We start from the raw sequence: 14,650 nt of genomic DNA on the forward strand, positions 1-14,650 counted from the left end.
TAATCTTAATGTTGACCATGTATCCTGTACTTTGTATTTCTTGTTGATTTTACTGACCACTGATTATGAAACGACCTTCACCCCCCCCCCCCTTATGTAATGCCCTAAGCCAAGGGCCCTTAAGGGTAAATAAATGATGAATGATGATGAATACATAAAATGGCTGAGGAATGAGACGCTCACGGATTGCTGAATGCTGGTAGAACTTGTCAAAATATTGCGATACGAGCCACACTTTTGCGAAGTGACAGTGATGGAAGTGAAAGATTTGATGTCACGGCAGATATGCTTGTTGTGCAGCTGTACTTTTTAAGCTTTATGGTTTAATGGGGTTTAACGTCCCAAAGCGACTCAAGCTGGCTCCGGAAATTTCGACCACCTGGGGTTCATCAACGTGCACTGATATCTAATTTGTAAGGATGAAATGCACGGAGTTATTTTTGGACCACCTCAAGAGAAATTATTAGGTTGGCTTCAGTAGTGTCCCATACTGGAGAAGCGTACTCCAGTTTCTAACATTTTTTTGTATAGAAATAGATTTAAGGAGAAAGGAATATTAAAACATTTCGACGTAAGTTGCATAGCATGCGTTTAGCTTTGTTATTTAAGTGCTCAATATGAAGAGACCAGTCTAGATTTGAGTAATATAAACGCCTATGTATCTAGAAGACACCATTCGAATTCACTACAGTACTTCACTTAAACTTAGATTCTTCTTTTCAAACTGACGTCATTTACCTGAATTTCTCCAAAGCCTTCGATCGCGTTCCACTTCGGCGTTCAATAGTAAAACTCTCCTGCCTCCACATAAAACCTTTAATCCTATCATGGATTGACTGCTTTCCCCGCGACCGCTCACAATATACAGTTATAGGCAACCCTATATCGTCAAATACTACAGCCATCTCTGGTGTCCCTAAGAGATCGCTGCTAGGACCACTCCTTTTTCTGATATTTATAAACGATCTTCCTAATGCCATATCATCATATCATCTGGTATCCGTCTCTTCGCAGAAGATTGTGTCCTTCACCGCCGCATATCTACTCCCGATGATCAGACTCTGTTTCAACGTAACTTAAACCTCATAGAAACTTGGTGTACATCACGGCTTGTGCAACTGAACATTTCCAAATGTCAGTTCATGCATGTATCGAGAAAGCGAAATAACTTCAGCTATCAGTATTCATTAAGTTCCACACCACTCTCCGAAACAGAATAATACAGGTATCTTGGAATCATCATAAACAACAAACTAACCTGGTCTGAGCACATAGCAAAACTTTGTAGAGATGCTTCCAAGATGCTTGGGTTTATCAGACGATCCCCTTGCTTTTTCACCCCTTTCTGTCCGACAACTCGCCTACGTAACATTCATGCGTTCCAAACTCTAATATGCCTCGGCGATCTGGAATTCCCTTCAAAAATATCTAATCGATCAGCTTGAAGCCATCCAAAATCGCGCGGCCCGTTTTATCACATCGCACTACGGCAGACAACACAGTGTAACTCTTATCAAGGCATCCCTTGATCTGCAATCCCTGGCACTTCGGCGTAAAATTTCAAAGCTTTGTCTATTTCACAAACTGTACTACACCTTCCCACGGCTAAGAAACTCTGCATTGCAACCGCCGCTTCGCACCTCACGTCGACTTTTTAACTCTTTAAGTTTGCAGCGTATACACGGCTCCACATAATAAATCTTTTTTACCTAGCTCCATTACACTGTGGAATGACCTACCCGATTTCATAGTTATAGAAATAGAACCCAATAAATTCAGGCAGTTATTAGCAGCACACTTCAAGGGCTGAGTTATTTTGTCGTGTTTTTGAGTGTGCATGAGTGTTTTTTTTTTCTTATTTCTCTCGAAGTTGTTCTTGAGCCGCTGTCTTTCTTATGTTAATACTTTTCATAATGTTGATAATGTTAATGTTGACCATGAACCCTGTACTTTGTATTTCTTGTTGTTGTTACCGACCACTGTATTATGAAACAACTGCTCCCCCTGCCCCTTATGTAATGCCCTAAGCCAAGGGTAAATAAATGATGATGATGAAAGAAATATGATCATGTAGCACGTACAGTGGTGGGGTAGAATTTTTTCTATAAACATGCATGATTTTGCATTTGTTAAAATTTAGTTCCACGCTGTGATAGCGTCAAGTGCATGACGCGTCACTTTGTCATCACGCGCACTGATAGCAGCAGTGGATAAGCAACCGCTCCTTATAAAAGAAGCGTCAGGCGAATAAACGCTCATTCCTTGTCCTGCGCCGGTTTTCAGGTGTTTCTTTGGTGCGGCCTGCTCGGCAGCCGCAAGCTACGACATTTCACATGCACCATTCATTGCACCAGTTCGCGATTAGAGTAAGGTCAGACTGAAGTAAAGAATGGTCGTTAGCACCAGCTATTTCTCTGATAATGACGCAATCATCTGCGAATAGGAGATAATGAGAGTTTACAAGAGAATGGACATCATTAGTATGGATTAAAGCAATAGGGGCCCAAAGACAGAGGAGGCTTGTGCAACGCCAGGATGCACTTTTCTAAGCCTGGGGTTAAAACTATTAGTTTTGTAATGTGGAAACTCGCACAGTTAGCGTGGACGGCCACAGTCCTTGTCCCAGCGGTGCTGCTCAGCAGGCCAGCGTTCGCAAGCGCAAAGCCCGAACTTCGTCGGCTTCGCCTATCTTCTTCTTCCTCACCTTCGTCGGCGCTAGCTGCTGGGGCATCAAACTCCAACTCTCTTTCTTACAGTTTAAACAAGCTATGAGTGATTAAGAGGAAAACTTTCAGTTCATTTCAGGTAGTTGCGGACGATATTAAGCAGGTTTAGCTTAAGCAGTAACAGTTTATGACACATCTTATCGGATGTTTTTGAAAAGTCAAAGATTATACAGCCATTGAGTGATTACTGGTCTAGAATTCAGGGTAAAGCATGTAATAATAATAAATAATAATGAATAAGATTTTTATTCATATAACGTACAGTTTTTATCTAGCTCACATAAGCGTGGGGTCGCGTATGTGCGAAGCTGGGCAGTCCAGCGGCGTTGCAAAACAACTTTATGAAAAGGCCACCGTGAGAACGTAGCGCGTCCATGCAATGCGCACGCGTGTATGGAGCACATTTACCAAGGAAAATGTTTATCAAAGAGGAAAAAAGAAAAAGAAAAGAATCTAAAAAGAAAGCAAGCCACTTCAATTTGATATTGCTTGATATAAACAGGTATGATCGCTAGTCATCGGCGCAAAACAACTTTAACAAATGGTCACTGTGTCAATGTCGACAATCTATGCAAATTTCTCACGTGCAGGTACTACGTGTACAGAAAAGGATGCTTATCACAAAGGGGTAAAAAACATCATGCTTAATCCACTTTCAAAAAATAAAAATGAAACAGATACTTCGAAAGATATCTTGAAAGAGACGTCGTCGCTAGGACTCCAAATATGGAGATCGATAACCGTTCAAACAAGAAAGATCATATGTCGGCTGATAGCCACATTTTTAGGAGCTTTATAACTGAACGGAAATTCGGACAATCGCACACAAGCTGGTTGAAGTAAATTGATATATAAACTCTTCAAGTTCTTCTGCCAGAAAATCGGTGTCGCAGGTAACTTTCTGTGCACCGAAGAGCACGCGTTTTATTATTGGGAGTCTCGAAGGCAAAAGAAAAAAATTATGCGCAAGATGTCGACCACGCACTGCTTTAGAGTGAAAAGAATGCCTAATCTGCGCGTGGTGTTTAAGAAATTTTCTCCGTGATTTTGGTTGCCGCAAGTAAGACTATTGCATATTTTAATATAACTTAGCATTCATATTATCACAACCAGGAATGGAAAAACGGCTCTGTTCATTAATAAGAACACCAAGTGTAACTAGTACAAGGGGCGTAGTTTCATAGTTATGGCTACCATGTCGCTGGCATATGAGCAACAGAAACGGCTGCAAAGTTTTCGGCGAATGAACTGTTAACAACTGTGGCACAGAAGTGTGAAGGAATAGGGTCACCAGAAGTGTCGGTTATGGTGATGCGGTCTTCAGTCGAAGGATTAATAACGCGCCAGGATTTTTTTACTTTTGTAGATAATTAAAAGGGAAGTGCACGTGAGTGAAGATTTTTTTTTGTACCTTTAGGAGTGTTCACGCATTTCTAGGACGTTGCCGCACACAATTCATAGCCCACCGCTCTCTAGTAGGCGAAAGCTGTGCGATGCGACAGGAGCACTTATTTCTTTCTGATAAACGCCTGATATGATTGTTATATCAGAGAGTACTTTTGGTTTAGGTTTATTGTGGTTTAACGTCGCGAAGCAACTCAGGCTATGAGAGACGCCGAACTGAAGGGCTCCGGAAATTTCAACCACCTGGGGTTTTTTAACGTCCACTGACATCGCACAGTAGACGGGCCTGTAGAATTTCTCCTCCATAGAAATTCTACCGCCGCGGCCGGGATCGAACCCGCGTCTTTCGGGTCAGCAGCCGAGTGCCGTAACCACTGAGCCACCGCGGCGGGGAGGTGAGAGTACTTTTGTTTTTTGCAGTAGTCTGTTGTGGAATCTATTGCGAGTTGAGTTGAAAGACAAACATGTTCCAGTCAGTTTGGACACATCTGTTATCAAAACCATCAAGGAAAATGTCAGCAAAAGAAAAAAGTTCATTGTTTATTGCATCAGACTTAGCTCTGTTATAGTCATGCGTTTATTTTTTAGTTAGTTTTCGGAAGCGGTAAATTAATGCTAAAATGTAGAAGCAATTGATAGCTAAGACCCGGAAAGTATGGTTTATAATTTAGGGGTGTTTAACGTGCCAAAGCAACTCAGGCTATGAGGGACGCCATAGTGAAGGGCTCCGGAAATTTCGACCACCTGGAGTTCTTTAACGTGCACTGACATCGCACAGTACTCTGGAATTACGCCTCCCTCGAAATTCGAGCGCCGCAGTCGGGATCGAACCCGCGCCTTTCGGGTCAGCAGCCGAGCGCCATTACCACTAGGCAACCGCGGCGGCTGACTTGTTACAGGCGAAAATGTATCGGGTTGACTGGTCGGGATTATATCTAATGTGTATGCAGCGTTCACTGATATTCTATAGTCGGATACAACTTAAGAAGGCAGCGGATTTTCCCCGTCAAAGGATCCCCTGCCAGCCAATGGCATCGGCCGATTCTCGTGACCCTGGTAGGGTGACAATGCAGGGAGCAGTGCCACAATGGAGAGAGGGGTCTATCCCCGACTATGGAAGGAAGGGACTATCACCTTTTATCTGCCACTCCCTGCTTTGTCACACTAGCATGGTCATGGGAATCGGCGGACGCCAGTGGCTGGAGGGGGGCCCTTTGACGGGGAAAAGCCGCTGCCTTCTTAAGTTGTAGCCGACTATAGTTGCTTGTGTTAACCTTTGCTGCAACGCATATACAGAGCACACATCTATAAATTTGCTAGCTTGAGATGAAGCCGGGGGTATTACAGGTTAGCGGGGAACTCCAAGTTTATTTATTTTTATTTATTTATTGAATACTGCGGACATGCTGTATGTCCAAGCAGGAGAGGGAAATACATACAGGAGGGAAAAGCAAAACAGGTGCGATAGTAACGAACGATACAAATACAACAAAACAAGCTACGCAAAAGTACAATTGAGAACGCGGTTACAGCACAGCTACTAAACCAGCAGTGAAAATCAAGAATGATTACAAAACAACGGAGAGTTCTCCGGTAGAGCATTCCATTGAGAAACTGTTCTCGGAAAAAAAGAAAACTTGTAGGCATCTGTGCGTGCAAAAATAGGTTTCAGGCTAAGGGCATGCTTATGGCGCGAGGCTCGTGTGGAATCATTAACGATGTAATTTTCAGGTCGGATACCAAGTCGAGAAAAGTATAATGAATGAAGGAAGTTGAGACGGGCTTTCTTCCTTCTATCTGCCAGTGGTTCTAAGTCTCCGAGTTTCAACATGGCGGAAGGAGAGTCTAGGCGCCTGTAACGGTTGTAAATGAATCGTGCCGCAGGACGTTGCATTCTTTCTAGTTTTTGGATGTCATCTACCGTGTAGGGGTCCCATACAATGCAGGCATATTCGAGACTGGGCCTTAGAATAGATTTATATGCTTTCAGTCTTAGGGCACTAGGGCAACCGCTCATCCGAAGCTTCAGAAATCCTAGCTTTTTGCGGGTGGAGGAGCATATATTTTCGATGTGTTTCGTCCATTTGAGCCGTGACGTTATTGTGACACCTAGATACTTATATTCTTTTACAGCTCTGATTGCAATGTTATTAATGTTGTATAAAAAATTATGTTGCGTGGTCTTTTTACAGATGCAAAGAGAAACTGTTTTGTCAAAGTTAATAACCATTTCCCATTCATTACACCATTTAGCTAAATATTGTAGATTTGCATTCAAAGTAAGCTGGTCAGACACAGATTTGATAGACTTAAATATAATACAATCATCCGCAAACAGCTTTACGGACACAGAGGGATCGAGAGCTTCTGGGAGATCGTTTATATAGATATTGAATAGTACTGGACCCAGAACCGATCCCTGAGGCACACCTGAGTAAACCTCTAAGAATCGAGAGGTGGCTCCATCGATGTCGACAAACTGCTTTCGCTTTGATAAGTATGATGTGACCCAATTTATTATTTGATCCGGAATGCCTAATAATTTCATTTTTATTACTAGTTTATGATGAGGTACTCTATCGAAGGCTTTAGAATAATCTAAAAAAATCATGTCGACCTGGCCACCGCAATCAAGCACTTTAGCAAGTTCATCTACAGTGACCACTAGCTGTGTTGTAGTTGAGAATCCTCGACGGAAGCCATGTTGCGCTTTGGTCATTATTCCCGTGTGGTCTAAATAATTATTGAGGTATTTGGTGAGTACGTGTTCTAGCACTTTGCAGGAGGTGGAAATCAATGAAATAGGGCGGTAATTACCAACTTGTAGTCGGCTGCCGCTTTTAAAAACCGGAACCACGCGAGAAATTTTCCATTCATCTGGTACTGTACCCGACTCAAGAGACTTATTAAATATTATTATCAAAAACTTGGCTAGTATTTCAGCGTACATTTTAAGAAAGGTAGTGGGAAGTTATGTTGGGAAAGCTCAAATCGCTGAGCAGAGATAGCGGAGATGCATTAAAGCGTGTAGTGACGGTATTAATAGCCTCATGAAGTTCGTTACAACATGTGGGTGAGGAAGACGGTGTACGGTAGCACACTCCGATTACAGCTTTCTAGTGGCTAAGTTTTCTCACAGCCCATACTATTTCTAGGTCAGTCTGAACATGCACACGTGATGATCGGATATCGCTCGAAATAGCTAGAAGTACGCCGCCGCCTCTCTGTGCCACGCACACAGCGAAAGAATGAACGATGAGCGTTTAAAAAAAATACCAGTGTCGTCAGCATGCGCGTTGAGCCATCTCTCGGTTAACGGAATGATTTGAGCTGAACACGTGCCGATAGCCGATGACAATGAGATGTTTTTGTTAAGGACGCTTCTGATGTTAGTAAAAAGGACCGATAAATCATCTTCAGATACTCGGCCACTACCCCTCGCGCGTGCCTCATGGCTCAACAACGGCAGAAAGGGAACTGGTGCATGCAGTGCACATTCAAATGCCGATGATGGTGTCGCTGTTAAGAGTCATGCGTGCAGCATTTGTGGTTTAAATATAACTTCTTGTAACACTGGTTTAACTTTCTTGTGCCTAGTGAGACGAGCGAAAGGCTCGGCGAGCAATGTCGGCCGGGTGATCGGACGCACCCTCGTTTCTGTACTGAACCGTTCTCTTACTAGGCCTGGCTTCCATGGCTTCGCGGAGCCCGCTGGAGTGAGTACTGGGAGCCAGCGCAGCTGCAGCGCTTGCACATGCGCGTCACGTGGTTAGGAGAGGAGGAGTCACGCTATCAGACAAGCGGCGAGACCTGGCGCGGCCGGCGCAGCTCTGGCGAGTCACGTGGTCTGACGTCAGGCCACTCCTTGGTTTAGAGGTCACGACGCAACGTTCATGACCTTCAGAGTTGCGGCTCGGAGAGCAAGAGCTTTCGTTCTTATAATGTTGCTACGACGGGGCGACATTTGTCCTGATTCAAGGCTCCTAAACGATGCGCGCTTTCCATTGCTTCGGAAGGAACGGGAATCTTCCTCTGCGGAAAGGGGAAGGGGAAGGAGAATACATTTCCTTCTGTCTGCTGCCAGGTCTCATGAGAATCGAATGTCGTAGAAAAATTAAGTTACATTTTAACCTGTCATCATGATCATCTAATCTTGGCTGGAATGAGCAGACAGGCGCGAAAAGCTCTTCTTTTAGAATGTGGGTGCTGGAAACTTCCTGGCCGAATTCTAGCTTTTGAAGCCAAAGCTTCACTACGGGACCTCGTGCTTCGATCGCAGGGTGCCTAGTTTTGAACTTCAGCTGAGGGAGAGGTCGAACCATGAAAAAGAGAAAGAGAAATTGAATCGATATCTGTGACTGGAAGTCCCACCCGCGGCTGCGCGGACATATCTCCTTTAAGGGCCGCAGGCAACACGCCTCGTGTTGGTTGGTTGGTTAACTGGCCTCAAATAAAATGGCACATACCCACAACGGGGGAGTGGCGAAGACACAGGTGGGGAACTGCTGGAAGGAGGAGCATTTATGGCGGAAAAGGAGTACTAATAGGGTATACGCTGACAGATTGGACGACGCAACGACAGGAAACCTGTTGACTGGGAGATCGAAGAAATACGATGGCTTCATATGCGAATTCGAATTCAACGCATGTAATGTTTCAAATTTGCACTAACTGAAAGAGAGCAAAATGAAATAATAAAATATCTTTTTGAAAATGAGAAGAATAAAAATAAATAGAAAAATAAAATTAAACTGCCCCACACTTCGCGCTGTGCATTGGTGAGCGTCGTGTTCATCAACTTCCATCTGCTCCGTCCCGCGGCACTGCCTGCTCACCGTCGTCTTCTGCGCAGCGCAAATCCGTGCTTTGGCTCCGATTCGAATGTAGTAAACGTTCTCTGTAGTTTTTTATAATTTTCCTTCAATACATCAAAACGGGTCTAAATCTGAAGAGTGAGTTGTAACCACATTAGCAGCCGTTTATACACAAGCGTGTACATGAAAACGGGTTGGGCACGTACTACGTTGAAAAGCCCACATCCCTATCACGACGCAAGGCGGGAGGCAGACTTCTGGCTTGGGCGTGTTGTGCTAGTGTTTTCTTTTTGAACAAAGTCTGCGCGGGGCGCACTTTGTCCTTCTCTTTGCATAGTTTTTCTGGCGTACGTTAAGTACGTGGTTCGCGAATAATTTTTGGTGCTTTGATATGGAAATGAACTCTTCTATCCACCGCCTTCAGTACGAACAGTTTTGTGCTTTCCGGCAAGACTGACTGAAGTCACTGTTCCAAATTGCGTAGCAACACGGGAAAAAACTGTATTTAGCGTTCCTGTATGTGTTGCACTTTAATACCCTCGAGCTTTCTGTTTTCCTTTGCACAGTATATTATATTCTGTATTTTTACCGTTAAGTGCGCGACTCAGTTTCGCCTCCAATTCTAAGTAAAAGCTTTCCTGAATCCTTGACGTCGCTTTTCTGCTTGGATGGCGCAGGCGACCTGGATGAAGACACTATTTAAGCCGCTCACCTCCACATGAATCGCCTATGAACAAATAGTGCCGCGCAGCTTTGCGATGACTATTCGTGTAGGCACGAAAGAAACCCGGAAGAGATGTTTTGCGGCAGAGCAGAAAGAAAAGAGCAGAGGCGACCAATGAGAAGGACCGCCAACGAGCCAATAAGAAAAGACGGATATGCAATAACGTTAGAGGAAGTGAGAGTTGGATGAAATCACGTCTGCTCAGGGGCAATCATATTAAAGCTTAAAAAATGGGCCCCGACCAAAAGAAGAAAAAAAAACAGAAACAAAATGTTCCGCTTGTTTTTTATTTTTGGTCGGCGTCCATTTTTTAAGTTTCAGAATAGTATTAGAGATCCCTACTGTTGCTACTTTGATGTTTCTGTCCCACTTTTTTCGTACCCAAAAATTCTGGACAAAAGCATTTTTGAACAGAAAACAGCTGATGAATACAATTTTCTTATATAATGTAAGATTTCACTGTAACACTCAATATGTCAGTAGATCACCCGGCGGCAGTCTTGTATGTTTTTTTTTCTATAAACGTTTTTGCTATCGTCAAAACCATTCCCAATTAGTTTTCTACGGCAGTCTTAACTATTCGATGCGATCGATGGAAACACTTTAAAAGAAAGATTTTGCTACATATCAGAAGAATGGACCATTACATTTAATATTTGCACGAGAGTATCTTAAAATTTTACAATTTTCAAAATTTCTGACCGAGAATGTTGGACACGTATGCCTACGTTTCGGAGTTGCTCCTCGGACACACGTCGGCGCTCAGGCAGTTCGCTTTGTATTGTCATATAGTCACAATGAGGTCATATTGTGATGACAAGGTGATGTGTTCTCTCTGGACCAATCACCAATTTAATCCCCACTCACCGCTGTTGGCACGTTGCTCACTGTCCTGTGTGCCAGTTGCCGCCTACCATGATGAGCAGGTTGTGATGACGTCACAAGGTCACATGACTTCTCTCGACCAATCAGGGATTTTAGTCTCGGACATCAGCGGGGGTTTGGTGTTACGACAACTGTAATACTATCGCTTTAATAGCAGGCAGGTCATTAGTGTTGGCTAAAAGCCTCACGTGCTGGCCACGACAATTGGACAAGTTTATGCTGCGTAACTACGTCTTCGCAGCGACCACAGTTGTGCAGCGACCACAATTGTTCGTGTTAAACAATGGCTCAGTCGGTGTAGTAACTTTTTCCCTTGGCAGCATTGTCTCTGAAAGAATGTGCATTTTTGTTGTTTAAATGGTGGCAGGCACATGGTTCACTTATCAAACTTCTTACATGTCGCTGCACAGTGCAGTATTACAGACTCCAATAAGCAACCCAGCTATTGAAGAGATCGCTGATTTAGTTCAAAAGGCCTGATCCAGATCAGTGATCAAGCCTCTCAGCTAATGGGCAGTGAGTGCATTTTTTTTCGGGCCCATCAGATTTCAACTTACAGCGTCCGAATGTCCGCTTTTGCCCAGACGACCACCGGATGCTGGTGGAGCCGTCGTGCGGCGCCGCCCTGTCCGCCGTCTACAGCGGCCTGGCGTCCAGGCTATATCGAGAGGGGCGCCTCGAGGCCTCGCCCCGACGACCCCTGGTGGCCATCGTGTGCGGCGGAAGCGCAGCCACGCTGCCGCAGCTCGACGAGTGGAAGCGCGTCGCCGCCGCCAAGGACGAACCGGAGTAGGCAGATATCCATCACGCAACCGAATAAAGCGGATTAATTTTAAGGCGAAAGCCTTTAATGCCTCATCGTTGTCGACAGAAGGTTGTCAGCTGAGGTGTCACGCTTTATCTAGTCAGACCAGAAAAAGGATTCGAACCACCATCTTTCCGTTCCGCAGCCAAGCGTGCTAATGGCTACGCTACTTCCTGCCTTTTTTTTTTATTGCATGAAGAACTTCCGTAAAAAGGGGGAAACCTTCAATCAAACTGGTTCGCGTCTCAAGTTACCGGGCTGCTTAATACGAGCCCGCCATAGCCCTAACTCAACACTGCATTTCCATCAAAACATCAAAATTCAGGGAAGCACACACATGCATCTAGGCACGGCAGCCAGCTTGGAGGTTCTTCGCGTGCAGCATATACACTCCTCACCAAAGCACACTGTTCACGAAACACAGATTTGGACGATCTTGGTGGCTCGGCATGTCTGTTCATCATACGGCTTTTCCAAAGACTGAATAGTCCCATCAACACAAACAGATCATAAGGCACAACAGAGTTTTTGCCAACAGGCAGAAATCTAATAGTGTATGGTGTAATTTCAATGTCCTTCTTAAGAGTTCGTTGTAGTATGTCCCAAAAGAACATGGCATCACGGCACAGGATGAAGCAATGATCAATTGTCTCAGGCACGTTACACAGACGGCAATTCACATTCCAGGGCACAAACATCTCCTTGTCATTAAGAAATGTCTTGACAGGCAGCGTCGCTGTGTGTAGTTTGAAAAAGAACGTTTTAGCGGCTGCCTGAATCCACATCCGCCTAACACGCTTTAGAACACTGCCAACGCATGTCTAGTTCTCTTTGTCTAGGACGCTGCAGAGTGTTTGCAGAAAGGCGTCGAATGAGACGGATGCCTCCCAAGCGCCCTCCACTGTCCCCAACATTTGAGATTCACAAATAATCGTGTACTTAACACCTTAATCACACATCAGTGACACAGGCAGCAGCACCACGCTTAAGGCTTTCGCCTCACCGCACTTTAGGTCAACAAAGTGCCCCCTGAATTTTTTTATAGCTTATGTGAAATGATTTGTTCAAAGAATGAAATGGCACATGCGACCACACGCATTCAGTTTCCTTAGGCGATTCTTGGACAAACGGGCAGCTGTGCTGTGACTCGGTTACTGTGGCGTTCTACTTGTGAACACAAAATGGCGTGTTCGATCCTTACTACGACTTTCCGACTCCTGGAAGAAGTGGACACAAGAACGCTTGTCGTCTGAGTTTTCATTGCAGGTCGAAGGACCGCTGGTGGTACAACTTATTCTGGAGCCCCGCATGTTTATAATACCCGCATTGTTGCGTTCGAACCCAGAAGTACGTGAGTTATTAGTCTCCTGAGGCAGAAAAGCCCGAACTCTCATTTAGCGAATTTTTGCGAGCCGCTAAGAAAAATTGGGTCATTCTGCTCATCCAATCTGGGGCGTTGCATCGAGGCGCCACGTTGATATTCAGTCATTTTGTTCGATTGCAACGTTCACAGATCACCGCCATTTGTTAGGGCTTGTTGTGTTTCTACCCCCCCCCCCCCCCCCTAACTCTCTTTGTGTGTTCCCGTCACACCTGTGTCCACTTAGGCCATGCCCAGAGGCAGTGCGTCGTTCTGCGAAAGTGGTCTTCATGAAGCACGTGCTCCCATGCCACCTCATGACAGGTGGAAACGAACAAGAGGGAGGTATTCAACTCCTGGATTCCTGGTACCACCACTTCTGCCAAACTGCCACGACGTGTCTTCCGGAGTTCCCCTTTAACGGCACCCAAGGCACCCAAGTATTGACCTTGCGACATTGTGTGCATCTGTCAAGGTGACATGTCTCAACGCCAGCTGCTACCTGCGGAGACGAGCGTCCGCCAAGCGCCTACCATTCAACCGGTCCTAGCTCTTTTGTCAACCGCGGGGTGACGCCGCGGCAGGTGTTCGCATTTGAAGAATTTCCTTGGAACAAAGATATATATCCACCTGGCCGGAAACGACTAGCACGTCAACATGCTCTTCTGGACATTTCCGATTATCCACGGGCCTCAGCGGATGAAGCGAGGTGACGACGCGGCAGGTGTTCGCCCATCTTGTTTCCTCGAGACAAGATATGAAATCCACCTGGCCTGACGGGCCACTTCCGACTATTCAGGGGCCTCAGCCGAGGAAGACAACGAAGCGGGGAACGACCTTGGAGCACCCGGACGAAGTCCCTACAATTGGTTGAAAAAGGCGGGAAGATCTCGGGAAGGGCCATTTAAAGCGCTCAAGCCGTTCATCGAGAAGCCATTCCCGGAGCGACTCCCTGAGTGATCCGCTCAACGTTTCCTGAGTCTTCTCAGTTTTTACTTTGTTTGTTATTTTTGTAAATAATCATGTAAAAATGTAAATACAGTTTTTCCTTCACTTCCCCTACTCCCCGTCTCCGGCCCACGTTCCTTCCTCCTTCGGCACTGCGGCGGTGCTCCTGGACCCGATGCCTGGTGGGACACGCTTCTAGCATCGACAAATATATCAGGCTTTAAAAACACAGATTCCGTCAAGGTTATCTCAGTGGAGGAAATACGTCGTTATGTGAGCATGGTTCGATAAGATGCTCCTGGACGCGTGTCATCCAGCGCTCTTCCGGCCAGTCTGGATTCAAGTGAAAGAAGTCTTAGATTCAAGGAAAGTGCATAAAAGGAACCACCCCAACAGCAGATGATAATTGCCTGGTGGCACATATATTTTCTGTCCTTCTTAGGGCAGACGTGTAAAACAGTTTTTCCCAGAGATGTATACCATATGAAATAGTCGTCCTAATCGTTATCATGGCTAGTTGAAGGATGGCTTGGACGGTTCACTATTCAATATTTTTTCTTAAATAGTGCCATGTAGCAAACACCGCAGCTTGCACAGGACGGTGTTAATTACACAGATATGCGAGAGGCCTTTGTCCTGCAGGAGGAGTAGCGAGGCTGATGATGATGATAACTGCTATCCCATGACATGGGAGATTGCAGGCCTGGTCACTGAAATTTCCACATAAAACAGAACAACATGAAGAAAGTACATAATTAGGTCATTCCCGCACAAACTAATTTCCTGAAGTTGACGTAACGTGCCATCTAAATTATTCCACAATTTGACTGTGAAAGGAAAAAGCTAAATGTTTTTTTTTGTACTAGTTATAATTTTTACTCATTTGCAACTGTTTTGCTGATATTTCGCGAACTCTACAAAGCGTATATAAGACGCCTTTATAACATCGAGTAGCTGCTTCAAACAAGACTACTTCGGCCATCG

At 45.0% G+C, this 14,650-nt stretch overlaps 2 protein-coding genes across 3 annotated transcripts in view; one reads left to right on the plus strand and one right to left on the minus strand.

Moving 5' to 3' along the window:
* Positions 1-11,396, plus strand: part of LOC149325198 (serine dehydratase-like) — a 57,661-nt gene extending 46,265 nt beyond the window's left edge. For both annotated transcript variants that reach the window (XM_089562437.1, XM_089562438.1), the window contains exon 7: positions 11,138-11,396. In XM_089562437.1, coding sequence (XP_089418563.1) covers positions 11,138-11,346 — 209 coding nt within the window. In that variant the 3' untranslated portion in view covers positions 11,347-11,396. The remainder of the gene's footprint in view (positions 1-11,137) is intronic.
* LOC149325196 (uncharacterized) overlaps positions 1-14,650 on the minus strand; it is a 156,101-nt gene that overhangs the window by 78,597 nt on the left and 62,854 nt on the right. The gene's annotated exons all lie outside the window — the stretch shown is intronic.

The sequence above is a fragment of the Amblyomma mixtum genome, chromosome 10 (genome assembly GCF_055824585.1).
Source record: "Amblyomma mixtum isolate Tamu chromosome 10, ASM5582458v1, whole genome shotgun sequence".
Lineage (NCBI taxonomy): Eukaryota > Metazoa > Arthropoda > Arachnida > Ixodida > Ixodidae > Amblyomma > Amblyomma mixtum.